This window comes from Notolabrus celidotus, chromosome 17, assembly GCF_009762535.1.
Source record: "Notolabrus celidotus isolate fNotCel1 chromosome 17, fNotCel1.pri, whole genome shotgun sequence".
In the NCBI taxonomy this organism is placed as follows: Eukaryota; Metazoa; Chordata; class Actinopteri; order Labriformes; family Labridae; genus Notolabrus; species Notolabrus celidotus.
The window spans coordinates 3175323-3202627 of NC_048288.1; the positions used below are offsets into that span (position 1 = coordinate 3175323).

The 27305-nt window shown below is 41.8% G+C and overlaps 1 protein-coding gene across 1 annotated transcript in view; it reads right to left on the reverse strand.

The window, feature by feature from the left end:
* Window positions 1-361: 361 nt before the first annotated feature.
* LOC117829320 overlaps window positions 362-27305 on the reverse strand; it is a 41015-nt gene continuing 14071 nt past the window's right edge. Inside the window, exons 7-13 of the mRNA XM_034706947.1 lie at window positions 26874-26971; window positions 15434-15676; window positions 12222-12370; window positions 11973-12087; window positions 10882-11179; window positions 2253-2344; window positions 362-499 (exon numbers count right to left, since the gene is read on the reverse strand). Of these exons, the coding sequence (XP_034562838.1) occupies window positions 362-499; window positions 2253-2344; window positions 10882-11179; window positions 11973-12087; window positions 12222-12370; window positions 15434-15676; window positions 26874-26971 (1133 nt within the window). The remainder of the gene's footprint in view (window positions 500-2252; window positions 2345-10881; window positions 11180-11972; window positions 12088-12221; window positions 12371-15433; window positions 15677-26873; window positions 26972-27305) is intronic.

The window sequence follows — 27305 nt, forward strand, 5'->3', positions numbered from 1 at the left end:
AAGATGTATTTGAAAGTTTCTCACAAAGTTCACTCACATTCCTTCTTTTTCAGGATGGATGAAGCCATGAGGCTCTGCGAATCACTTCGCCTGCGACTTGTTTATGTTGACAAATTACAAGTGAGCTGTAAGATTAAAGTTACTGCAGCTGCAGACTCATTTAGAGAGGATTTCCCCTGAAACACGTGTGACTACTGTATATCTCTCTCTGTACGTGAGGTGTTGTCAGCCTGTGTCTGCTTGATGCCGTGCACATCACTGTCTGTAAGGCACAGAAACCAGTCGTCACCCACGGTTCTCTTTCTTTTTTATTCCGTGTTTGAATGTTGAGAGACTGAGGCGGGATAATGAGTGGTGAGACTTACTGTAGGGAGAATGTATACTCCTCCATCTCCTCCGCGGAGAGGTTCTGCATCTTCTGTTTGTCTGCCTGCCGTGGCGGTGCGCTGCTGCCGCTCATGCTGGGGCCGCAGCTATTTGTCTTCTTGATTGGCTTCTTCTGTGAGGAGCAGAAATCGGGGGGAACACATGCGGATGTCATTTGTAATCAAAGCAGGAAACAGGCCTCTGAATTTATCTTGGGGGATGCACACGGTGACAGTGACAGTGTGCGTGGCACTTTGGAGCCTCTCCTATATCTCAACCGCGCCTCAATTGACATGAGACAAGAACGACGGCAAAATCGCATACGGCACGCCATCATTCAAGGCGAGTTCATTTGGGGAACATGCAGTACAGTGAGCGCGGTGTTAAATATGTGATATTTGAGCAGCTGGCACTGTTTTTTTCCACACAAGTCGTTTACTGTCATCGTCATAAACACAGTCAAATGGAGTTAGGAAGTGGGGTTTTAAATATTTCACCGAGGTACTTGGGAGCAGATATTATTTGTTAAGCCGCCAACATGTTAACGGCTTGCTTTCCCTGGCCCTGTCAGCCCTGCCTGTGTTGCCCTTGGGTGGGCTTAGTGCCTTCCTGCTTGAAGTTGTGAAATACTCGCTGATGTATGTTAATGAGATCCACAGTTGGAATAAGCAACCCCTCTTTCTTCTCCCCCTGTCTCACCCTACCTCTCTCCATTCCTCTTTTTTTCATCTTTTCCTCTCCTCCATTTCTCCCTCGCTCTGTTTCTCCCTCCGAGATAAACTAGGCCCAGGAAGTAGTAAATGGGCAGGGCCCCATAAAAGCTCCATCCGTTTTCATAGGGCAATCTTTGCCAAAGCAAGCTTGGATTCCAGAGTGATGATCACAATAAAAAGGTGGAAAGGAGCGGGTGAGAAAGCAGAGAGAAAAAAAAGCAGGAGATATATAAACCGCAATGTTCTCCGGTGTCTCCCAACAATAAATTTAATGCAATACCTTAAGAGTGGATTCCGTATATAGCTGGATTCCTGCCCTGTGGGCAAAGTGGTCGCCTGGAGAAAATTCATTTTAATTAGGGCTGCACTGCAGGTTGAAGGGTTGAAATCTGATCCCTAGCGCTCCCAGGCTGGGGCAGGTTGGAGATCACTCCACTTAATCATTAGACAACTGGGTTCCACACCACGACATTTGACAGAGTTAGCAAGGTTTTAGAGGAGGGGCCACGAGGAGAAGGAAAAGACCTGGTCTACAGAGGCTGCAGAGAAATAAAATCTCATATCAACAATCTCATTCATTTAACAGGTCGTCACTGATTAATGGAGGTCTTGTACATCAGCAGAAGGAGCTGAGTGAGAGCAGCAGGAAGGGAGGATGTGAACGTTGTGCATGTGTGACAGACAGAGTTCTGTTCATAGGCTTCTAACTACCTTAACAATAACATCACAACAACAAAAGGCCGCAGCCGAGGCACAATGGAAGGGGCGGACCGCGAGGCAGCAATGCCAGATCAGCACACAGGGTAATTTTACAATTACCACTTCAAAGTATGGCAGGTAACATGCAGGCTTTGATTAATTTAGCTTAAGTCTTCTGTAGCACAGGAAGAGGCGTGTTGAGAGCAGCTTGGAGAAGAAAAAAAAAAGGAAGGCCTGGCTGGCTTTGCTGATTTCACAGAATTTGAGCTGCTTTGGCTTGTCAAGCAGATCAAAACTGGCTTTGAAGGCTGAAAAATACCTGTTAGTGTGAAATGTATTTTGACAAATCTCAGATAATAAGCCGAGGAGGTGTGTGTAGGGGTGCAGAGAGGGGCGGGAAAGGAAGGGAAGGGGAGAGCGGAGAGGGTGCTCATTTCAAGGGTGGGAATACTTTCCCTTAAATCACAGTGTTACCTTGTAGTGAATCCCACCCTCTACTTTCTCCCGGCATGGATCACTCTTCTCGCCCGTGTTTCCAGAAATGGCTCCTGAGGAGGAATTCTTGCCTGCGTCCCAAACAGAAAAGTTATGTGAAGTGAGTGTGAAAAAGAAAGAAAGGTTCATGTTTGTTTTCTTTTGCAAACCACATCTGGCAGTCATAATGAGGCTCAAGGGTGGCGTGGAAATATTTATATTAGAGGAATCCAAATGATTAGTAGAATACAGTTGTTTAAAATATTGTTAGATTACCAAAATCAGCAAAATGGAAATTTAAACTATGAAACTTGTGAATGTGACTTGGATGCATGACTGAGAAATAATAATTAAAGGCCTCAATCAGTCATGCAGAATGCCTTATACATTCAGTCGAACTATTTTAGTTTAAAAGAAGTCATAGAAAGAATAAGTGTGTTGTTTATAATGGAACAAAAAAAATTATTTGCATCCTTGATTAAAAACTGCACATGTTGCTTTGTTTCTCTTCTCTCAGGCAGGTCGCAGAGAGGTTCTGGTCTGCTGTTCTGGAGCAACAAAGGCTGATTCCTATAGAGTTAAACTAAAGCAGCTCCCTCTGCACTGTCATCCCTGTCTCCCACAATCTCAGAGCTGAACCTCTCCAGCCTCAACGCCGTAATGCATGCAATTAGAAATGATGAAAAATCGAAAAAGAAATTAAGTTTGGTTGTAATACATTTCCCCATTCTTCTCTTCTTGGGAAAATTACTTTTGAAGTATTTTTTCATCCTAACCCCTCATTTTTCCTCTCCCCTCTATCTGTCTCTCTGCCTGCCTTTTTTTTTTTTTTTGCTGTAATTTAAATGGTAAGCCGCCAGATGTGTGTCTCATGCTTGAAGAGTCGGAGATCTGCATTATTTAGCATATTAACATTCACAGAATTTAAAAAAGGGTTCCTGCATTGCCTGGAGGTTGTAATTAAGTAAACCTTAGCTTGATACATGTAAAAATCTCACTATGTGAAACTTTTCCCCCCCTGTGGAACCAGTCACATCTATATAATACATATGGAAACCTCTGCGATGATATAATTTCTCTCTTGCTGCGGGATTAAATATACCAGTAATAATGACTTAAATATAGGCGGCACATAAGAATCCTACTGGCAGCTGAGATTGACTGAAATAGCAGGAGGATTCTGCTCACTGCTATTTTTAACAGTCTGAAATCAGATTTCATCCTAACACAGATGTAGTTTTTAATTACCACCGCTTTGCTGCCATAAACATTTAGAGTGCCTACAGTTAAATGGTTATTTGCTTCCTGTTCTGGAAATATAATAATTCAAACATTCTCAACATTTTCACAACATTGCATTACTGCATGCTCAATTTAGTGTGTTTTATGGTATCTGATAAGTGCATCAGTCTAGTGGTGCAAACATAACACAACGCCAGGACTTTGTGAGAGTTTCTTAACACAATAAGAAATTACATAAAAAAGATGCTATGAAAAAATAATGATATTGCACCAAGAGTGTGATATTAATTGTACGTGTTTGTGTGAGATGAAGGAGTCTGTTTTTAAGACCAGGAAACAAACAAGCGAATATTCTCCCTTCCTAAAACATCCACAGTGGACTGTTTTTACCCGAGTTTAAATGTCTGAAAAGTTCATTTCCATCATATTCTAAGTTGAGCAAATAATTACTGCAAAGTGTGTCTATTGCTGTGCACAAAGTCTGAGAGAGTGCAAAGAAGCCCATGGCCAGATGCTTCTGCACACACACACACACACACACACACACACACACAATCCCAATCTATTAGCAACAACAACACCAACCCTGTATTCACAGACTTGCACCACCATGGATTCAGATGCTCTTTTAGACTGCACAGCCACACATGCACACACACACACACTCTTACACACACACACACACACACACACATTCATTACAGCAGGCCCCGCTTGCTAATGCTCAGACGCTGTGGACCCAGAATGAGTGCGGAGGCAGCGTCGACAGCTTCGACATCATCGACAGCTTCGACAGCTGAGGGCTACGTCTGTGAACTCGGAGCGCTGGAGTTGCCACAACTCCAGCCTCTTCGGGCACTCAAGGCCAACAACAAACTCCTTGTTATCCCCCCCTGCGCTCTGAGCTGTGTTAAGTCCAGCACACACACATACACGCAGACTCGACGTTGACACACCCACACACAGAAAGGCATGCAAACAAACACATTCTTATGTAGAGACTTGCATACATGCACAAACATTTTCCAGGGTAGAGAAATAAAAAATGAGTGTACCTCACATCTGCAGCACACCTCGCTCTCCTCCTGCATACACACGAAAACAGACCAAGGAAAGAGAAAAGCCTGAGGGCCGTAACTCTGTCGAGACCCCATCAGTGTGTTAGCGGTGAGATGCAACCAGGCTGAGATGGCGGTTCTTGCTCACCTAGGCCCCTAATTGCCTGATGACTGGTCCAAAGTTACAGAGAGACTGAAGGTCAGTGACTCACGGATTACCCCTGAGTCCATGTCAGGATTTGTGTTAAGGTTGCTATGAGACTGAAAGGATTTGGTGTCACTTCACTCCACTTTTTCTTTTTTTCTAATTTTGTACTTTTTAAGACATAAACAGAGGAGGTGTTTTTTACTTCCACACAGAGTTCCTGAAGTCAAATCGACCGAAAACGAGGGACTCGCTCTTTTAAAGCACAACATTGTCACCTTTGGGTGTGTTTGTCCCATATGGTCTGTATTTGTCCCCCATGTGCAGTCCTTTAGGCTTGTTTACTACACCCACAGTGAGGGTTTACATGTGTATCCCCGCAAACAAGCTTCAAAGGTTGAAGCCAACCGTTTGGAATCCGGACATTGTTGCATTAATCGTCGGGACGCAGAGTGCGACTGATTGAGAGGGGATGATGTAACATTGTGGTTTGCAACACTGATGACTGGGACCGGCCTGGAGGGGAGCACATCCTGAAAGTGCAGCACTCCAAAGAAGACATTAGATGAGGAATCCTCGAAATCACCATGTGTGCTCAGGGGGATGGATGTTACGATGCATTCGTAAAAAATAAAAAATATCAAAAAAACAAAAAAGCCAGAGAAAGGAAGCGGTGATACAGTTGTGGCAGGATCATCTGCGTGCTAACAGTGATCCACTAAAGGCGATCATGAAACAAGACACTAATCTAATTAGTCATTTGGGTTCAAACAAACCCAATGTAACTGGATCATTCAGCTAATGTGAAAGGTCACTTAACCCAGTGTGCCTCCAGCTAATCCACGTTAAAAAGCCGAATTCTCCCATTATGCTTGGAAGAGTCAAGCGAGGTAAATCTGAATTATGATCGTCCAATGGCAAATTAATCAGAACACAAAAACATCAATGCCCACACAATAGACTTACAGAAACCTTGTGATTAATATGATCGAAACCTGTCAGAGTTATTGTCTTGAATTGGGATGTCAGGCTTTTGTTCTGTAATAGACACCTCGCTGCACACCCTGATTTTTCTTCAGGGATTAATTAACTTAAGGCCTCAGGAATGCAAACTTCCTGTCTCACTGTCAAGCTCTGCTGTGTGTGTGTGTGTGTGTGTGTGTTATCGCAATGACAAGAGGTCTCCATATACTCGTCCTGATTCTGAGACAAATGGGTAATGAGGAAAATCCTGGCGCCACATGCGCAGAGAAAGCGTTCTCTGCACGGCACACATCAGAAACAGAGAGGCATGAAATGGAAAGGAAATGTCTGAAACCCCCAGACTTGACAGAGGACTCAGGAACAGGGCATAATTTGTTCTTCTTCTCCTCGCTGAATTGGATTTCCATTTTTGGCTGGGTTAAAGTTGTCCGTTCAATCGCTCCCTTCAACCTTGACGTAATCTCCCCATCTGAATGCCATAATTCGCTCCAGAGGTAATGCAAAATGAACAGATCTGTATGCAAATGAGGCGCAAACGTCAGGTCGGCTTAGGGTTCGGCATGGATGAGGTGTTGTGCGGGACACCTTTTGATCCGATATTTACGGATCGGGTTCACTTCCAGAGCAACCTCCTCACCTGGCTTCAAGAAAGTGTGTGCGCTGAAGTCCATGTCTGTGTGTGAGCCCAGACCTGGTACCTTTTTCCTTGTGTGGTAGAACATAAATCTCCCATAGTGAGTACCTCCCTCCCTCTTTCTCTCTCTCTCCCTCTCTGGAAAGGCAGTCAGTTCGTTGGGGACACTTCCCTTGTGGGCGTTAGGATCTCTGTGGGGGGTCACAGGTCAGTCGGCGGAGGAAGCGACAAGCTGTGAAATGTAAAAGACCAATTTCTTCCACATGTTTCAGTGCTGGGAGAACACTGCCAAGCTGTCAGCCGGCATCACGTTTAAAATGGGCCAGGGTGCTACCCAGCAGACCTGTCACAACTCATTTGTAATTAAAAAGCCTGTGTGATGTTTAAAGCAGAGCACCCCAGAAACTTTTGAGGACTGTTAAATAAAGATGAGCTGTGCGTGCAAAAAAAAAAAAAGAAGAGGGAAAAAAGGCGGATGTATTAATAACAAAGGAGCTAGCCAGTCCTCTTTGTAGTAGATCAATACCAAATGAGCCTAAACCGGAACCCTGGCAGTGGCTGGGACTTTGGATGCATGAAAGTAGTGTAGTTTTTAAAATAAGGAAATGGATCCTAATTACTATCAACAGAAGTCTTCAGCCACCTCTCAATGTGGTTACAATCACGGTATGACCTTACCTAGACCACCAGAGCATCAGAATAATTCATCTGATGAGGGACAAAATATCAATACACCATCTTTCTGACCTATGTGATACAGTTATCAATAAACAATCACTTCATATCAATATTTAATTGAAAAAATGTGGTGCAGCATCTCTAAAGTGTTCCCTCTCAGTCTGACTCACCGCACGAGTACTTTAAGACTCCTCACAGAGGGGCTCAGGACATGAATGAGTGTAACGTTAAAGCTAATTGTTAGAAAAATATTAGAAGAAGACATGAATGTGTGATGGAAAGTGGTGAAAGAAATTTAGACATGTGAACAGTTTTTGTGCTGTTCATGCTGAGACCAGAGGAAAACTGGAGGACTCAAGTCTGCAGAGTTTAGAGCGGTGCTCACATGGCAGACGTTTCACTGAAGGCTGTGGAGGAATGGAAGCTGACTGAAAAAGACACGGTTGTAGTCAGTGACAGTGCAGCAAGGACGACTGCAGCTGTAGCAGGTGAGGTCAAACAGTTAACATAAGTTTATGTTTTAAAGTCTGTATTTCTTTTTAAATGTGCATTTTAAGAACTGGGTTGTTTTTTTTTATAAACATTAACAGTTTTTCTACAATTCTATTCATCTAATTTATGAAGTTTAAACATGTGAATAAATACATTAATCTTTACATTAAACTATTCCTTTTATGAGACATTTAATATTCATCCATTAATCAGACATTGTGATGTCTCATTATAAAATTGTTTTGCTATATATACAGTAGATTACCATAGGTAATTGTAATGTGATATTATATTTGGGTAACACTTTATATTAACTACACACTTTTAAGCATTAATTAATACTTAACGCATCATCTGTAAAGCATTGTTCATACATTAATACTCATTTATATATCATGTACAAACACAGATATAAATGTTTTATTATTCATGAATATGACTCTCTATAATGTGTTAACTAACTCTTTGTTCATACTTTATAAATGATGGATTCACCAAATACAAATGAGCTATTATGGTCATTATAAACCAGTTATAACACATTTACAGGTTATGATTCTAACATTTAGTAAGGATTAGTGAACACCTTATTACATAGCAAATTATGATTAATCAAGGTAGTCACAAAGGACTTATAAGCTGCTTGTTCATGGTTTTGTGAGCTGATCAAAAGTGAGGACTTTATACGCTTTACAAAGCATTCATTAATGAGATTTCAGACCAGCAACACCTTCATATGGTCTAGTCTCATGCGGTGTCATCTAATGTCCTGTTGTGCTGTGTTATGTCATATCGCATTATTTTGTATCGTATTGTATCGTCTGGTATTGTATTCTATTGTTTCGTTTTGAATTGCATAGTATTGTGTTGTTTCCAAGCGGCAACCTCCGGTCTCAAAATATGAAGCCCATGTGGAAGTGTTATAAACTGCAGTTCATTGAGAATCCACTTGAGGCTGGCTGCAGAAACACCAGAAACCACATAGACATGAATGGGAAAAACACAATCTTTGCAGCATTAATAAACATGTTTACAGCCTGGTTCAAAAAACGTCTTGGCTCTACGTAGCTAATCTCTCTATCGGCACACACTGTGCGGCGGTGAATTTTTTTCTAACATGACGGTTCAGAAGATATTAAGATAACGAGTTTTTGCCCAAATAAGGACATGACTAGGGATGGGTACCGAATTCGGTACTTTTATAGGTACCGACCGAATTCAGTCGGTACTACCGAGTACCGACTCACGTCAAATCAAATGGTACTATGTTTCGGTACCTGAACGCATCCTTGTGACTGTGAAGGAGAGGAAGAGGAGGCGATATTCCATACTTTCGCCCAGTAATAAAGTTCGAGACTGATCGGGTGGACGTCTCTGCTCTCTGCTCTGCACATCTGCGCGGGAGCGCGCCAAACAGAGCCTGCAGCTGACGGGCGCGCGCACTCACCACGAGGCAGAACTGCAGGAGGATTAAGTTTATTTTATACAGACTATGGTTGAGACGAACTCTCTCGCTCAGACTACCTGCCCTGTTTATAACTGTTCCTGTGTGCGTGAATGCCCTACAAGTAAGTTATGTGTCCTGTTATTATAAAGAGACGGAGAACGGACTTTTTCCCGTCCGCAGACGTTCACATGTTAATTGATAAACTCCCCAAAGAGCAATTAGAACCCACGAGCACGTGTCAGCTAATATATCTAATCACCTATATAATCCTGTTTCTGTTCATTCATGTCAAATTAAATGAATATGTTAAATTAAACAAATTTGAGATTTTATTTTTAAATGAACATTTATTACCACATAAACACACAGAAGTACCGAAAATTGGTATCGTTGAGTACCGGTACCGATTCCCAGGTACCGGGTATCGGTACCGTATCGGTTCAAATGTGAAAGGTACCCATCCCTAGACATGACTGACTTGAATCCCGGACAGGAACACATAGCTGTTGGCTAAGAGGCTCAAACTCCACCCCTTTAAGTCACACTCTGCCTGCTTGAGTTCCGCATTACCAATATGGCTGCCGCCGCCGATTGGCCTCAAAACAGCTCTCAGGAACAGATGGGTGACATCACAGATACTACGTCCATATTTTATACAGTCTATGGTTGTTTCATCTACTGCCTTGCTGTGTCATGTCGTATCGTGTTGTATCATGTTGTTTCGTATCGTTTTGTAATGTATCTTTTCATCTCATATCATATTGTTTCGTCTTGTATCCTATCGTATGGTATAATTTTGCATTGTTTTGTCTTGTATCGTTTGGTTTCGTATTGTCTCATCTCATGTTGTTTAGTCTCATGTTGTTTAGTCTCATGTTGTCTCATCTCATGTTGTTTAGTCTCATGTTGTTTAGTCTCATGTTGTTTAGTCTCATGTTGTTTAGTCTCATGTTGTTTAGTCTCATGTCTTGTCATGTCATATTGTTTCATATCATCTTGTATCATATCGTTTCATCTCGTATCGTTTCATTTCATGTCGTTTTGTTTGTATTGTATTGTGTTTTGTCGTGCCGTGTCATGTCATATTGCATTGTTTCATATCGTATTGTAGCGTCTGGTATTTCATCTAGTATCGTGCCGTATCACACTGTTGCATACCATACCATATTGCATCATATCCTGTCGTATCCTATCCTATGAGTCACCTGGTGATTCCCACCCACAGCGTCTGATATACCCACTTAAACCTTCAGGATGCTTTGGAGCTTATTCCAGCACACTCTTCAAGCAAAGCAACAGACCACCAGATTACCACATGACTAAACATGGAAACACATTCATATTGACAACCAGGAATGTGAGCCTCCAGTCAACGTGACCTGTGTATCTTTGGACAGTAGGAGAGAACCAGATCACCTGGGGGAAAAGTAACACGAAAAGGGGGAACACAGAAGTGCCACACAGAGAACATCCCCAAGATGATTAAAATAAATATGTCTATTGCTTTAAAGATCTTCATCCTGATGTAACGCTGAATTCAGATTCGTCTCAGTTTGTAGAGAGCTCTCTATCATTTCAACGTACAGGAACAGGTTTTGTTTACTTACTAAAGTAGTGGTAATATAATCAAAAAGCTCAATCTTAATTTGTTACAAGTCAATCTGCTGCATCTGTCAGTATCATTGGAGCCTGTCAAACATTTGCTTGAACAAACACTAATGCTACAGTGTATCTGTGGGATTTTTACATAATCTACCTGAGAAAACATCCTTTGTTTGATGCTGTCAGTCAAGCCTGGCCCACCCAACCCTCCCCTCCAGCACATTCACCTCAGAGGAGAAGTGCTGTAAGTGAGGCCTGCCAGTCTTCCCATCCCAGCACTGGTGACATTAGGGTGACATTTTCTCCCCACTGTGGCATAGTCGGGGGTTTTAACATTGGACCCCTACCTGGCAGAGATGAGGAAGAGCAAGCAGAGTCAGCTGACAGGTGGAGAGGAGACCCCCGGTGAGAGTGTACCACAGCAGGCTCTCCTGCTCGGCTGCTGGGGCCCGCGTGCAGCTGCTGGGGGTTTAACTGGGACTGGGGATGGATGAACTGGGGGCGGAGCTGGGTTTGTGACAGAGGTTGGGGCTGAGGTGGAAGATGGCATTGGGATTGATCATGCTGGACCTCTGGGTGGGGGTTAGAGGTGGGTATGGATAAGGCGATGCAGTGCTCTTGACCCCCAGATGGTAGCCTCTTTATCTGGAAAACAACAAACCAAATGAAGGTGTTGAACATGTCTTACACATGGGCTCAGTGAATATTAATATAACCGCTCCACGCTAATTTTATCTGCAGTTATTATTCACATAATTCCATTGCATCACCGCTGTTTGTGGGAAAACAGCATGTCAATGTAATTACACTACAGGTGTAAGTGATTAAACTGCAGACATAACCAACTATTAGTATTTTTCATAGTGTGCCATTATGGAAAAAAATAATTCAATTAAGATTAAAATGAGACTAGATTAAATATCATACGTCCAAACATGGTGTACTTCCGTAATAAGTGCAAGAAAATAGCTGTTTACTTCAAAGCAGCTGTCGTAATGATAATGTAGTAATACAAACAGCATGTCAGAGTGGAAGGGACAAATAAAGACACAAACCCCAGACAGAGAGCTTTGTTCTGGCTTTTTAATTCAATTAAGATGTTTACTAATCTAATCAATGCATCAGCTCAAATGCATCCGGAATCACATGGTTTAGATGTGGCTCTTGTTTACTCTCTGGGGCCAATTTCCAATTGTTAAAGCTGTTTATCACAGAAAATCCCAAAATCTAACCCTCATCTGAGCAGATCCAACATCCTGCCCACAAAATTATTAGGGGGAACCAGAGTAGGGTGAAAGATGCACATGCGTGATTTCCCCCTCAGAGCCATAAGTTCTACCTGCACACCATTCTAAATATATTATTCACAAAAAGAAGGACGAGAAGTTTGAAAAGTAACACATGCACATGTTCCCCAATAGCACACACAACAACACACCTGAAAGTACAGGTTGCACAGCCAGTGATCTAGATCTGAGGACATGAGGGCTTCAATTACTCTAAACCTGTCCAGTTGTGTGTTTGGCTCCCCCCTGAGTAGAGGAGTCTTGAACCTGTGTGGGTCAATGACATAAAACAGCTGATGCTCATTTTAAAAACAAATCCATGATTTAGAGACTATTTGAAGGATTCTGTTAGTCATTGTTTGTTTCAGTGTTAGGTGCTAACTTTATCTGTTCAGACACACCTGCCTTGGACGTGACTTAGACTCGGTCCACAAACAGGAAACGCCCCCCATGCCAGTACAGAGCTGACGTGGCTGCCGGGTCCTGGCAGTGCGATCAGTCGGAATACCAGAACCATGGACGGGACCACCTCACAGGCTGCAGGTAAGATCTACAGCCACATAGAAAGCACCAAGACACTCACAGTTTAACTCAAGCCTGCAGGCACACACTAACGTATGCACACATATGTAGACACAGTTGCAGATTATACAGGAGGCGGAGTGCACGTAGATGAAGCCAATGACAAACAGACACACGGAGGGTAACAAACAGGACAGGAGCCCTCAGGGAGCAACTTAATCTACATCCTAGACTAAAATCCTCCTTCAACTCATTCCTGTGTTCTTTAAGAGCCATCGTAACTGCCATTCATACCCGTCCAACTCTGCAAATTGCCTAAAAGGAGATGTTGCAGTGATAAAGATGGTCTGCATCAAACACAGGGCGGAGGAGAAGGTGAGATTGCCGTTGTATTCTCCGAGCTGACAGTTACTGAATATCCGATGCAGCGAGGCCGCCATCAATCACGGGGATGTTATTAAGGGAATCTTCCATGAACCAAAAAGTGTTAGTGGTTAGCAGTCGATGGCAAACATATACATTCTTATTTACCCAGAGAACGGTGGGTTTGCTTAAAAAATGAACTGACAGTGAGGTTTGTGCCACTTCATCCATCACCGGGTGGAAATATTTTATTCCTTTATTAGTTGTAATGGAAAACGCAGGGGACTTGTTTTAACACATAAATCATGTGTATCCCTCCCACCTCCCCTGATAATCTGCGTTTGGTGTGCACCTGTGAGATGATGGGTAGTAGTGTCTGACTCAGGACACAAATTTATGGCATAATATTACAGATTATGGATATTGAGGATATTTCACATTATTCATTTACTGTAAGAAATATGACCTGCATAAATAGACATTTGCGTGCATGTTTGAGTGCATGTGTGTGAAGTGCCGGCATGAAGACGGGCTCATGTTTGTATGTACAGTAACTGGGAGGTTTGTGATGCTGGGGGATTTGCTGTAGAGGCTTTTGTGGTGGAAAAAAAGTGCTTGTAATAAATGCACTGTTTACTTTTTGTTATTTTAAAGTAGTGCCCACAAAGAGACGTACACACAATGACTCAGTTCTTGGTCATTTGAGCATCCTGAAGAACTCAAATGAAAGACAACAGATTAAAAGTGGAGACCTCCTTACGTTCTTATCTCATTTGGTGTAAAAGCTGCACAAAGACTGTGGACCTCAACTCTTTTCCACTTGCCTGTATATCCCAGACATCTCCAGCCGAACTGACTAAATCCAAAACCCCGACACACAAAGCAAAGGGTGAATGAAAAAAAGAGGGAGAGAGAGGGAGGAAAGGAAAATAAGCTCCTGGCTTCCTCTTACCATCACTAATTCCTCATTTCCTCTTAGAAGGCACTGCAAGCACTCCTGAAATCGCACGCTATAGTGTGGGCAAGAGGAGGGAGAGAGAAAACATCCAAGCCAATCCTGATAGTCTCAGACAAATCTGATCAGCGTTTCCACCACTGTCAATGAGGACAACAACAACAACAACAGGTTTGTCTATAAAGCCCAGCCGAGGAGAGGAGGGAAGGAAGAGTGACATGAAGCATTTACCATGCCGTACTTAAACCGGTTTTTACCTCTGAATCAGATCCCAGGTCCGCATTCAGTTTGTGCCAGCTTTTACCCCGTCCTTTATGTTTGATGGGAGCTGAAGACAATATTATCAGGATGCTCTAGCTCAGTGAATACGCCCACCAGCCCATTGACAGTGTCCACATGTGCTAAATGCTCCCGCTAAGGCCTTTTAAAATTGCCATCAGAACAGTGAAGGAGCCCTTTCTGAGCCTGCACAAAACTCTATGGGATCAGGAGGGACACTGGATTTAGTGGCTTCTGTTTTAAGATTTCTCTTGTGTATCTTTCACACTGTGTGCACATCATCGGTGAATAAAAATAAACAGAGATGTCTAATCCACTGGTCAATATCGACCATCCAAAACGAGGATGTGGGTTTTTTTTAAGATTAGCTCAGCCTCTATAGAGAATGTTTTTCTGTCATAGCGAGAGGTTTAGGAGAGTGGTTGTGAAACGTTCTTAGATTTCATCTAATGTAATCTGCAGTGTTGTTCCTTTCAAAAATACCAAATATAAGAAACATGTAACGTCTTTTATTTTGTGTCAGAAATAGATGTTTGGATTTTTAACACCTTTAAAATATTAACTTTCAGTCAACACTACCTTTCTGTTCTATGATTTCTTTGTATCCCATGCAGGAGATAGTTAAAGACATGCAGAACAAAGTTGCCACATTGGCACACTGGAAATTGAATTCCAGTACTTCCTTATATAAATGAATAATTGATCTTGGGTTTGATTACTTGAATAGATTATGTGTCATGGTTGAAAAGTTGTTGTTTTATTCATATGAAGTTCCCCTGGGAAAAGCCTAGAGGTGGCATGTAGCATATTTTCATATGTTTTTTTTTAGCATGAGATTTAACTGAAACGTCTTTGTTCTCTGAGACTCTCTAAACCAAGATGAAATCAGAGGTTATGTTGCAAAAACTAAAAATAGAGGATAATAAATCCTGCTGAATGAACTCAGTGTGCTTTTTAGATTGCTTTCATATGAGGGGACAGTTTGTGTCTGAGATTACATTATGTTAAACTTTACAATGAATTTCACATCAGAGGCTTTATCCATGTCATTGGAAGTGAGTGTGTTTTTATTCATAGTCCCTCCGTGTCAAAATTGCTTGATGCTTTATTTTTATTCCAAGTGAGAGAAACAAAGCAGCTTCCCTGAGTGTCATATGAGAGAGGGGTTGTTATCAAATGAAATTGCAGTCACAAATCACGACCTGATTCTGAATAAAAACACATTAGTGTCAAAAGAGAGGAGCAACATGTCACTGTTACCTGTAAATCAAGATGTTATGTGATTTTTCCTCCAGTTTAACCACTTTAAACGTCAAGTCAAATACTGGGTGATTGCAAATCTGATGTTTTGAGTCCATAGACTAAATATCCAGCGTTATTTTCCTAAGTATGCCAGAATAAAATCATTAAAAACGTTCAAATTTGAGTTCATACAGCTTCAGAATTATAAATGCTTTAAGATATAAAACAAGTGCAACAACATCTGAAACCCACCATGAACACACTCTGGTTAACCTGGAGGTCCGTGTCAAAGTAGCGGCCTCGATGCTCGACGGGCTCAGTGGTCACTGCCCATTGTTGCTGCTCTTTCTTACAGCACCAAGCCACAGCAGGACCCCCGAGACGGCTGTGCAGGGCCACACTGACAGAGTACAGGCCCCTGGGTAGCTTGTCTCTTGTGGCTCTTAGACAACGCAGGGACACCTCCACAGACTGGGGGGCGGGGCTCTGGTTCAGCTGTGAGACACAAAAGAACATCAAATCTAGTTTGCATAATGTTATCAATTTCCAGACATTCCTAACAACTTTTTTTCTTGAAGCTTAAACTGTGATTTTATTGTCGGCAGTTGAATTTAATGGACGCCAATTTTCTCACATCACTGGAGTGAACTTGAAAAAAAAGGTTGTAAAATATAAGAGTGATTCTGCATCCCTCAGTGCTTTATGCATTTACTGAGGATGAGAACTGGAAAATAATTCTAATGCCACACTTATATTACTTCCTTTAATTTCCTTTTTTTCTATTACATCAGATCCAAATGGAGTTAGATCATTTCTAACATTGAATTCTGACTGTTCTGTTGGATCTGGTCTGCAGGACGCTGGGTCAGGCGTCACTGGATTTCCGGTTTCAGAAAGCAGAAGTAAACAACGTCCAAGCTGATAGAGAAACTGCTTCTTTAACATCACTTATGATTTAAAGAGTTAAGAAGTAGTTTATATGGAATTTAATAATTTACGCAACACCTTAAAACTAAGTGCCTCCGTCATAAATGGAAAAAAGTTAGCGCTGTGCATTGTGGGACACAGAACGTGAGGGAGACTGGTCTGCTGCATATTGAGACATTTTCCCGAATAAGAAGATTTCACTGTTGTTCACATACTAGGGATGTAAAAAATTAACCCACTATCAATTAGTTGATTGTTAAGAAATAACTCGAAACACTCATTTTTGTTTTCAATTTTCCGTCGCGTGGAACAAACATCATGTGGTCTCATGTGTTTTAAGTTTAAAGCATGTTTCAATGTGAATCAGCTGTTAAAGGTGTTGCGTACAGCGGAGACGCTCAGCTGGCGGCTGCAGCTGTGTGTCAGGTCTCCACGTGCAACACGGACACGAAGGCTGACAACTTTAAACAGGACAGTTCCCCACCTTTGGATACAAAGCCAACAGACTGGTGGGGATTGCTAGTACACTGTGTTTGCAGACCGGCAACATCAGAGCCGTCTGGGCTTCTCTGCCGCTGGACTGATTATGACCCGGTTGCGCTCCATGCTGACACCATACATGTTTATTTTTCTCAATAAGAACGAGTAGACAGAAAACTGGACACTCTGAGTCTGAAGTACTTTTCTGTTAGTATTATGAGCCTTCACTTTATAAGACTATGTCTGCAGAGAATATTTTAATGAGCCTGATTGTTGATATTCAGTGTGTTAAACATGTACCCGTATTCAATACCGTCAGTTATATGCATTTTGTTGCTGTGGGAAATCTGATTTAGGGGGAAAAATGTATTTGGCATTGTTTTTGACTTAAAGGTGACATATCACGCTTTTTTCATCAATATATATTGGTCTAAGAGGTCCCCAAAACATGTCTTTAAAGTTTATGCTCAAAAAAACACTTTGAAATCAGATTTTGGCATGCCTGAAAAGCCCTCTTCTTCAGTCCTCCTCAGAACAGTCTGTTTTCCCTCTGACCACACCCCCTCAGGAAGTGGATGTGCCTCGGCTGTCCAGCACGTTGATCTAATGTTTACATGTTGGCTGAATATACACGGCTGCTCAGAGATCACGTTACTTCAACCCTCTGAATCTGATCCAGAATCTGATCCTGACGGAGAGGCGCCTGCAGCAGGACCTTTCTGAAGGATTGGTCACAGATTTAGTGTTTCTTGTTGTTTTATTTATCAGTATGTAGACGTGTGTATTGGTACACAGCTACGAACATGTAGCTATGTGGCTATGCTAACTAGCGCTAGCACTTTTCCATGGAAAATAAAAATCATCCACTAGATCTTCAAATCTGCAGACTTGTGGAGTAAAACCGACCTCTACCAGAAAGGCAGCGGGACCTTTCTGAAGGATTGGTCACAGATTCTGTGTTTCTTGTTGTTTTATTTGTCAGTATGTCGACGTGTGTCTTGGTACACAGCTACAGCTACGACATGTAGCTATGTAGCTATGCTAACTAGCGCTAGCACTTTTCCATGGAAAATAAAAATCATCCACTAGATCTTCAAATCTGCAGACGTGGGGAGTAAAACCGACCTTTGTGTTTATTAAGACAGCCTACAACTAGCATGCCTCCCTCCTAAGCTTCTTGTTAGCACACGTGTGTGCAGGTAATGAAAAACGGGGGAGGGATTCAGTATTATTTTATACAGTCTATGGGCTGAACAAGCTCCGAGCTATGACTCCGTGACAGACCTGATATTGTTGTTACGTAACAAAAACACTGAAGTCTGAAACGGCTCGTTTCACACACATTTACAGAAAGGTGGAGAAATCAGAACAGGGGCAGAATGGATTTTTTTCATTCTCGGGGGGTTTGTAGACATGCCAGGGAAACATATTTCAGGTAGAGAACCATTAAAAAGTCAATTTTGCATGAAATGTCACCTTTAAGAATAATAATGTCTTTTCTATTGATTAATCGATAATTGATCGTTAACATTTCCAAAAATCGATCACGGAAAATGCTTAAAATGTGAATCCCTAATACTGAATTTAGGCCAAATCAGTATTTACTGCTAGTATGATAGGCGGTTTGAAAACAGCCTTAGTATTTATTTGTTCTTTCCAACAGTGCTGAGAAAATACAAGTATGTCAGTTAAGAGATGTTACAATTTATCAGTGAAAGATCAACTAACCCATCACGAACCTGTCCAGGTAATAAGTTAGCCTGTCCCTTAGACAAACACTTGTGTTGACAGTGTGAAGCTGCCGTATTGACCCTTCTTGTAAATCCTGTCATCAGTTATGTTATCTCATCTCTGGCCCCCTACACAGTTACTTCTGTTAAACACTTTGTAACTACTGTTTGAACGAGTGCTATGTAAATAGGACTTGATTACTTATGACAATCCCAACGTCCTTTACAGCGCCTCTTTATTTAAGCTATTGTTGCAGTTAGCACTCTCTGCACCAGTAAGGGCACCAAAAACACTCCAGCACATTTTTTTTAAAGGGTTATTAGATGTAACAATCAGCATAGCAAATTGAACTGGTGTTTTTCACTCTATATATAACCATGACACATGTTGCTTGTAATTTAATATAGGAGTGAAGTGAGAAACGCGCATCTCGAGATAAGACAGCGTGACTAAAGAGTGAGAAGAAAGATTTTCTGTCAATCAGTCTGCATTGGGTTTAACTTGGCACATTTGTTTGCTCTGACAACCACTAAAAATAATTTGAACTGATATAAATAAATATCTGTTGATTTAATTCCCAAAAAAACTTCAGGTGCTTAAAAAGGAAGAATTTGTAGTCTATCGCTGTATGAGCATGCATGTAAGGGAAACTTGCCCAGTACAGCTTCAGGCTTCTATCTACTGATCTTCATTCAACCACTTAGGGGTTAAGTGCACTGCTCAAGGGCATATCAGCATTCCTTGTTATCAAAGTTGAGATATTTATTTCCCCTGGCCAACTTGCCCATTCAGAATGAGATTTTAAAACGCCAACCTTCTGGTGGTGAGCTCATCCCACTCACCTTCAGGCTACATCAGCCCACTTGTTGTTTGTTTGCTTGTTTGTTTTGGTGACATGTGCCTCTTTTGGGGGGCTTAGGATGAGTAATAGGGTAAGCTGGCTAGACTTAAGTTTTTTTTTTTATGAAACATAATCAGGGAACAATATAAATACATTTTCAGCCTTTTGTCCCCTATGGCATCTGTTGAACAGCACTGAATGAAAAGTCAATCTGGCTTTAATAGAGTCATTTGGTCTTTATCACCATTATTTTTAACACTTTGATGGAAATGAAGGGAGATGCTATTTTGGCTTATTGGACTTTTCAATTTTCTGTTTGTTCATTAAGCAGTGGACAACATATCCTGATAAATACTGGACAGATTGAATTAAACTTACACTTATTTACCCTAAAAATACTGCTGTCATCAAACTGAGAGTTCCTGTTATGTACAAAAAAAATAATGAGTAAGATTAATGAGATAGATACATCTTCATTTAGATCCTTACTCTGCTACACAAATCCTCCCATCTCTCCTTATCCTATCGTCTCCTATTCTACCCTAACCTGATCCGTCACCCTACCCTACCCTTACCTACCTCACCATACCCTTTCCCTAACCTTACATTTATACAAAACCTTACCTTACCTTACCTTACCTTACCTTACCCTCTCATAAACTCACCCAACCCTACTCTACCTTGCCCTTACCGTTCCCTATCTTACACTTTACCTACCTCACCCAAGTATACCCTACCTTACCATTACACTACCACACCATACCCTTTCCTACCATAACATACCTAACCCTACCTAACTTCACCCTACCCTAACATACCCTGCCTTTACCCTACCTTTTCCTACCTTACCCCATCTCACCATACCCTTCCTGCCACTACATTCTCTATCTAACCCTTACACTACCATACCCTTCCCTACCCTAACATACCTGACCTTACTATACCCTATCCTACCCCATCTCAGCATACCATTTCATACCCTACCTTAACCTACTGCACCCATACCATATTATACCCTATACCCTTACCAATAACTTACCATTCCCTTCCCTACCCTTACATACCTAACCTTACTATACCCTACCCCATCTCACCATACCATTTCATACCCTACCTTAACCTACTGCACCCATACCATATTATACCCTACCTTACCCTTACCCATAACTTACCATTCCCTTCCCTACCCTTACATACCCAACCTTACTATACCCTACCCCATCTCACCATACCATGCCATACCCTACCTTACCCTCTTACCCTACCTAACCCATATCCTACTATACCCTAACCTACTATACTTTACCCTACCTTATGCTTACCCTACTATACCATACCCTACCTTACCCATACTGTACTATACCCTACCTTACACCTACCCTACTATACCTTACCCTACTATACCATACCCTACTATACCCTACCTACTATACCCTACCTTACACTTACCCTAATATACCATACCTTACCCTCCCCTACTATACCCTAGCTTACACCTACCCTACGATACCTTACCCGTTCCCTACTGTACCCTATCTTACACTTACCCTGCTATACCTTACCCTACTATGCCCTACCTTACACTTACCCAAATATACCATACCTTACACTTACCCTAATATACCATACCTTACCCTCCCCTACTATACCCTAGCTTACACCTACCCTACTATACCTTACCCGTTCCCTACTGTACCCTATCTTACACTTACCCTGCTATACCTTACCCTACTATGCCCTACCTTACACCTACTCTCCTATACCATACCCTACTATACCCTACCTAACACTTACCCAAATATATCATACCTTACCCTCCCCTACTATACCCTACCTTACACTTACCCTACAATGCCTTACTCTACTTTACCCGTAAACTACTATACCATTTCTTATTCTACCTTAAACTTACGCTACCCTCTCTTGATTGTCTACCTTACCATAGCTTACTATGTCCGATCCAACCTATTTCCATCTTATCCCATCAAATCACTAACACTATGTTATACTCATAAAACCTTGACCTAACCCTACCCCACTCTATCCCATCCTTTCCTCCTATCATGTTTGTTATTCCCATGAACTTCTTCCCAATCTTTTTCATTGTATGTTGTTCTTGTCACTATCATAATTATTTATCTATTTTTATTTTTGCTAATTTTATTTGACTTATTGAAACTTCTTCTTGATTGTACTATGTCTGGGTTGCTGTAACAACTGAATGCCCTCTTTTCAGAAGTGCAGGCCTTTATTTGTCTCTGATTATCTTAGTGGTATATCTCAATGCCCATTTATTTCATATACTTGAATACACACTGTGTTGGCTAACTCCCTGGGGCAAATTTTGAGTGTCTGGCAATTAAAGCTTTCCATTACAATCAATGACATATTAGCACTCAGGGACTACATGTGCTCACACACACCCATACTTTGCATTTGCTGTTTGTTTTACAGTATACTGTAAGTGTTGTCACCAAGCAACCTGAGACTTCTCCTTTTCCTCTTACAGACACACATCACATAAACATTCGACTAACAGCGGCTGGCGGTGCCCACTGCTCTGCCAGACCGTGAGGGGGGAAGCTGCGTGCTGAGCCCTGCAGTAATGCCCCTCAATCTCCCCACTGTGAGCATCTTTGCATACCAAAACAACAAAAACAATTTAGGCAGAAGTGAAATTAGTATAATTGGTGGCAAAGCGGTTTAGCCCACACATCTTACATTTGGGAGGAGGTGATGGAGGCCTCTAAACCCCCACATTGGAAAGAGATGCATGCATGCAGGCTGAAAAAGGAGAGGAGGAGGAGGATAAAAAAAGATGCAAAGAAACAAAAAAACAATAAAATCTTACCGGTGTCCAATTTGCACTATGTATGTTTCAAGAAGCATTGTTATTATCTGGCCCACATGCTTGCATAGGCGTCATAAGAGACCGTCAAGACAGCAAGGCGAAGGTAAAAGGTGAAGTGAGCCAATTTTCCATATCAGAGGTGGTTTGTTTGCCCCAAGCCTGAGTTGTGCCTAAAGTGCCATAACATTACAGCACTCCTACAGATGAGATCAAAGGCTCCAGTGAGGGATCTTCCGCATTTTGCTGGCAAGCGGCCGTCCTTTCGCTGAAATATCTTTTCAGGGCTTTCCACGTATTGACTGATCACACAAAATGCACTCTTAATAGAGACAGGAAATGCCACATACAAAAACTTCCTTTCTTTCTAAGTATGGGCTAATATTCAGAGATTAAGCTTTCTCGTTAATTATTTTCATTTTAATTAGTAAATCTTAATTAACAATGAACATTTACCCTTAAAATTTTTTGGCTTCAGTATGAAGGAGGGGGGTGAAGAAAGCAGAGAATAAATATGACAATCTTTTTGGGACCTCCGGGCAGGATTACTGATGCAGGCTGCCTTAGTTATTAAACACGTTCTAAATTAAATGCCTCCATGAATTTTGCACAGAAATATATTTTCATAGTTTTGCATGCCAAATGTGACATTTTATATTTCAGATTCATCTCGCTGCAGTAATTTTGGGGAAATGTCATATAAACAAAGATTTTGTCATTTACCAAAGGAAATTACTATGCGTGGCAGGTTTGGCCATTGCTTTCTCTCTCTCTCTCTCTTTCTCTTCTTTCCCTCTCCCTCTTTTGCCCCCTATTCTGCCTGTGCCGGTTGTTTCAAGTCAGCAAGCCATAAAAAATCTTTATCTCAGTGAAACACAGCAATTTGGGAGATAATCGAATGGTGACTTGGGGGCACAAACGCCAGTCTGAGGAATTATACCACAATCTCCCCTGCATTTACAACCTTCCTCAAAGCCAGTTGTCACCCTGGAAGGAAAGCCCCCGACTGAAGATTCATTACATCTTTAAGCCAGCACGGTGGCATGGCAGCCTCATCCCCAGATGCAACACAACAGCACACTCCTCCCACAGCTGGTGATGCTACCGCTAAAGCTGCAGCTTCCTTCTCCTTTTCCCACTTAGTTCTCTTTTCTCTCCTCTCCCTATGTTCCCCTTTTTCATCTCTAAAGACTCCTTTTTCCCTCCTACTTAGATTCCTAAAACCACAGACAGCATGCACACAAAGCAGGGGAGACATTCTTTATATACTGTACAAAAATAATGTGGCATGACACTTAGAAATCTGGAAGCCTCTCTCTATATGGTGACTGTGTTTGAATGTGCGTGCCTTTGTATAGGAATGTGCACATACAGTCCCCATTGGTGAAATGAAAGGAGCAAAGGAATTGGAAAAACTAGAAAATGAGGGAGATGATTTTCCCATTTTCTATCAGGTCCCATTCATCATCGGATTGCACATAATTACATCATTCTACTGTTTTTGAACAAACAACCCTGCCTTTTTTGTTGATCTGTAAACACTTTGGGATCAATATTTATTCCTATCTTCTCATGGATTAAGGAGCAAGTCACTCCTTCTTTTCCGTTTCCTTAAAAACGTACGCTGTCCTCCACAATCGCACAGATCCTACCTGCCACAGGGGCCGTGATGCTGAAGAGGAGGATTCTTGGAGCTCTGTCATCTGCCCGTATTTGGCTATCGCTTCCTCTTGGCCTTCCCCCAGCGCTCTGAGTGACGGGCTTTCAATGGTGCGGCTGCTACATGCACACACACACACACACACACACACACACACACACACACACACACACACACACACACACACACACACACACATAGAACAGGCACAAACATGGGAAGTTAACCCTGTTTACAGCCACCTGCATTTTGGACTCTTTGTTGTTGTGCAGCCAACAGCAGCTCAATCTAATAACAGCACAACAAAACACTTTCCACCGGGGTCCCTCTCTCTCTCTCTCTCTGTCTCTCTCTCTGCCTTTCTCGGCCTTTCAATCTTATCAGTGGTAATGTAATAAGCGGTTGCTTCGCTCTGTCTCCTCGCCACCTCTCTTAATTCCTCAAAATAAAGCAATATCACTGGGGCCCTGGCCTGCCTGTGACTGGGGATAAGATGCTTGTAAAAGGGAGGATAATTCAGCAAATAAATGCTCGGCATCAAAGCCAGGGACTGGGTCTTTCTTCCCATTCTCTGCCTCTCTCCCTCCTCTCTGTTCGCCTATCAAAAGTATTACATGTGCTTTCATCAGTTCACAACAAGGCACAATGTGCTTCCTAATGCAATTACTCGACCTCCATTAAATCAGAAACAGTGAAAACAAATGAATTACACATTTGTTACAAAAACCACAAGTCAGCTCTGCGTCTCTCCTCCTTATTTTTTTTCTTTTATAGGCGCAGGGAGAGAAAAAGTGAAATCATTTCTCATTAAATTTCAGGCAGATGTAGCCCTAGGTGATGCATAGAAAGTCTCCCATGTCTAATAGCCACCCACCATTGATATCAGAAGGAATTTACAGAGTTCAAGGCTGTCGAGAGGAGGTCATCTCGCTAAACTCCGATCCACATTCATCTGACAGAGCTGGTGTCCGACAACCACCCACCCATAAAACAACCAAACACAACAGAAGATGCTGATGTGTAAAGTAGTTTCTTGATTTTATCATGTCAGCTTGCATGGTAGTCCATAATTACTAAAAACTTAAACATGCTAAGCTGACTTCCCGCAGGGCTTCCTCGCCAGATTTGATGTGTGATCTCTGACTAAAGTGGACGGACCAAGAATTGATGCGCCTCCGAGCCCAATGACATGGACAGATTTCTCTGCCCTGCAGCCATACTACCCACAATGCAATGCCCGTCGACAGGAGAAGCCAAGCAGAGGACATATGAATTACATGCCTTCCTGAATGTCAGAGGGAATACAAATGCTTTTTTACACAATTAATGATTACAGTCGTGTGACATCAATTTTACATATGGAGAGAAATATGAAATGGGCTGGACTTACTGAAGCAGCGTGTTGAGCCGGGGCTGTGCTGCTGCTGCTGCCACGTCACACTCTCTCTCTGAGTCAGGCTCCTGTGAAATATGAAAGTGGAGATGTTAACAAACACTGTTAATATGGTAATCATCCCTACCTTAATCAGCTAATTGACAGTTTAATTTAAACACTAACACTGTACGCTGTCTCTTGTTAACTGTAATTAAACATTTCTTAAAGATAATCACTCAGGAATATGAATTTTGAGCAACTTTGTGCAAAAAATGTAACAAGAAATGGATGAAAGTACACACTGCCCTTAAATTATTTTACTATAAAAGCAAAACATCCTTCACTTAATAACAGCACAAAGGGCTTTACCTTTACAGTCCCAGTTAAGAAGTCCATCACTCTCCTCTTCCTCTTTGCCCACTCACTCCTCTTCAGTGGTCCCTTCTGAGCGGCTTGCTGGAAATACGTGCAAACACACATGCACACTTTCTTTGGATGCAGCTTTACGAAACAGTGCAGTGCACCATAATGGCAGAATTAAGCACAAGGAGCAACTGTAATGCAATCTGCAGGCAATCGATACTGAGCCAGGCCCTAAAGACATGTAGCGTTTGATGAGTATTTCTGCCGCTTTTACATTCAGTCAGCACATTCACACTCCCCATTCAGACGCATTGACACTGCTAAGTGACAGCGTCTCGCCCTGTAGAGGCTTTGTACAGCAGAGAAGAGAAAGAAGAAAAACCTTATTATTTTTAAAATAGATGTGAAATCTCTGGTGGATAATGTGCTTTCAATGGGAGGTGGGTGTGGAAACAGTAGGAGAGCTCATACATATTATGGCAGAATGAGATAACACTGATCCCAGTACTGATACAGTACACAGTAGATGCCTCTGATTATGGAGTAAGGCAGGATGAGTCAACTGTTGCTGTTGCTTCCAAGTGATGTTGAGACATTGTTGATCCATTTCTTCCCAATTACGTTGACTTTCTATTCGCATAATTTGATACTCCTATTCTCTTTTCAAGTGAGATTAGACCTAAAAATACAGTGGATAGAAGTTCTGCATTCTGCTTACATACGTCGCTGTTTCTTTGGAGTCTAGATTTGCCCACACAATGGAAACCCCATGTTCTTGCATTCTCTCCCTGCTTTTCTGATTTATGGGATACAAACCCTTGTTCTGAAAGAAGCTTTAGATCTTAACGCTAGTTCACAATCTCCCTGCACCCCAGTTGGAAAATAAAAAGGTGGTCACGCTCTATTTTTTCCTGAAAAGACCTCTAAGACTGGTAAAGAACCAAGAAAATGCAGCTTCTGTCAGGAACAAATATGCATAATAATGCACAACAAAGTTCAAAGACACATCAAAAGTGTCTCTACAAATACATTTTGTGTGAGGATGGCATATGAAGCATAGATTATGTAGTTAAAATTCATGTACTTATTCAGAGCCGAGGATGAATGAGTTATCTAACCTTGAATGCATGTTACACAAAGAGCAATCTCACATGACTGCATTCAACCGAGATTTTAAAAAAAGAAAGAAGCTGCACAAAAAATGAAATGCAGAACTTTTAGAAAGGTAGCGTGGGGACAGGGCTGAGGACAAAAAGTGGAGCAAAGAAGCAAACGTGGAACAAAAAAAAAGAAAGACATTTAGTAAAGCACACAGGTTCCATACACACTGGGATGTGAACAGACAAATGTACACGCACACATGCACACACTCCATGTCCATTAGCCCAAGCCACAGCATAATGGACATGGCTGATGTGCTGGTGAATATGGGATGATGACACAGATATTCCTCTTTGTAGCCCTGACCTGCTGCAGTGAAAGGCTGCCAAGCGTGATCATGTCAGGCCGCACGCGCTCCCTCAGCTGCTGGGCGTAGTGGGGGATCGCCTCCTTGGCTGTCCTCACTGCAAGAAATAACACAGTGGAGCCACAAACCATATATGCACCACAAACTGCATGTTACTGAAGCATTATGCATTATTATTTTAATCAATAAATATATGGAAATAAAAGATTGTATTAGAAAAGACACAACTTTCTGGAAGGATTCTCTGCTACCTTTTGTTTTACTTCTTTATCATCTTGATGAATAAAATAAAGTTACAATTGCAATCCTATTAATTATAACAAAGCAGTAGGCCAATAATAAACTAGTTTTTCACACTGATAGCTTTTTTTTAACCATGTGTTTTTTGTATTAAAAAGTAATTTACCGTACTTAATGCATAACTAGATTAT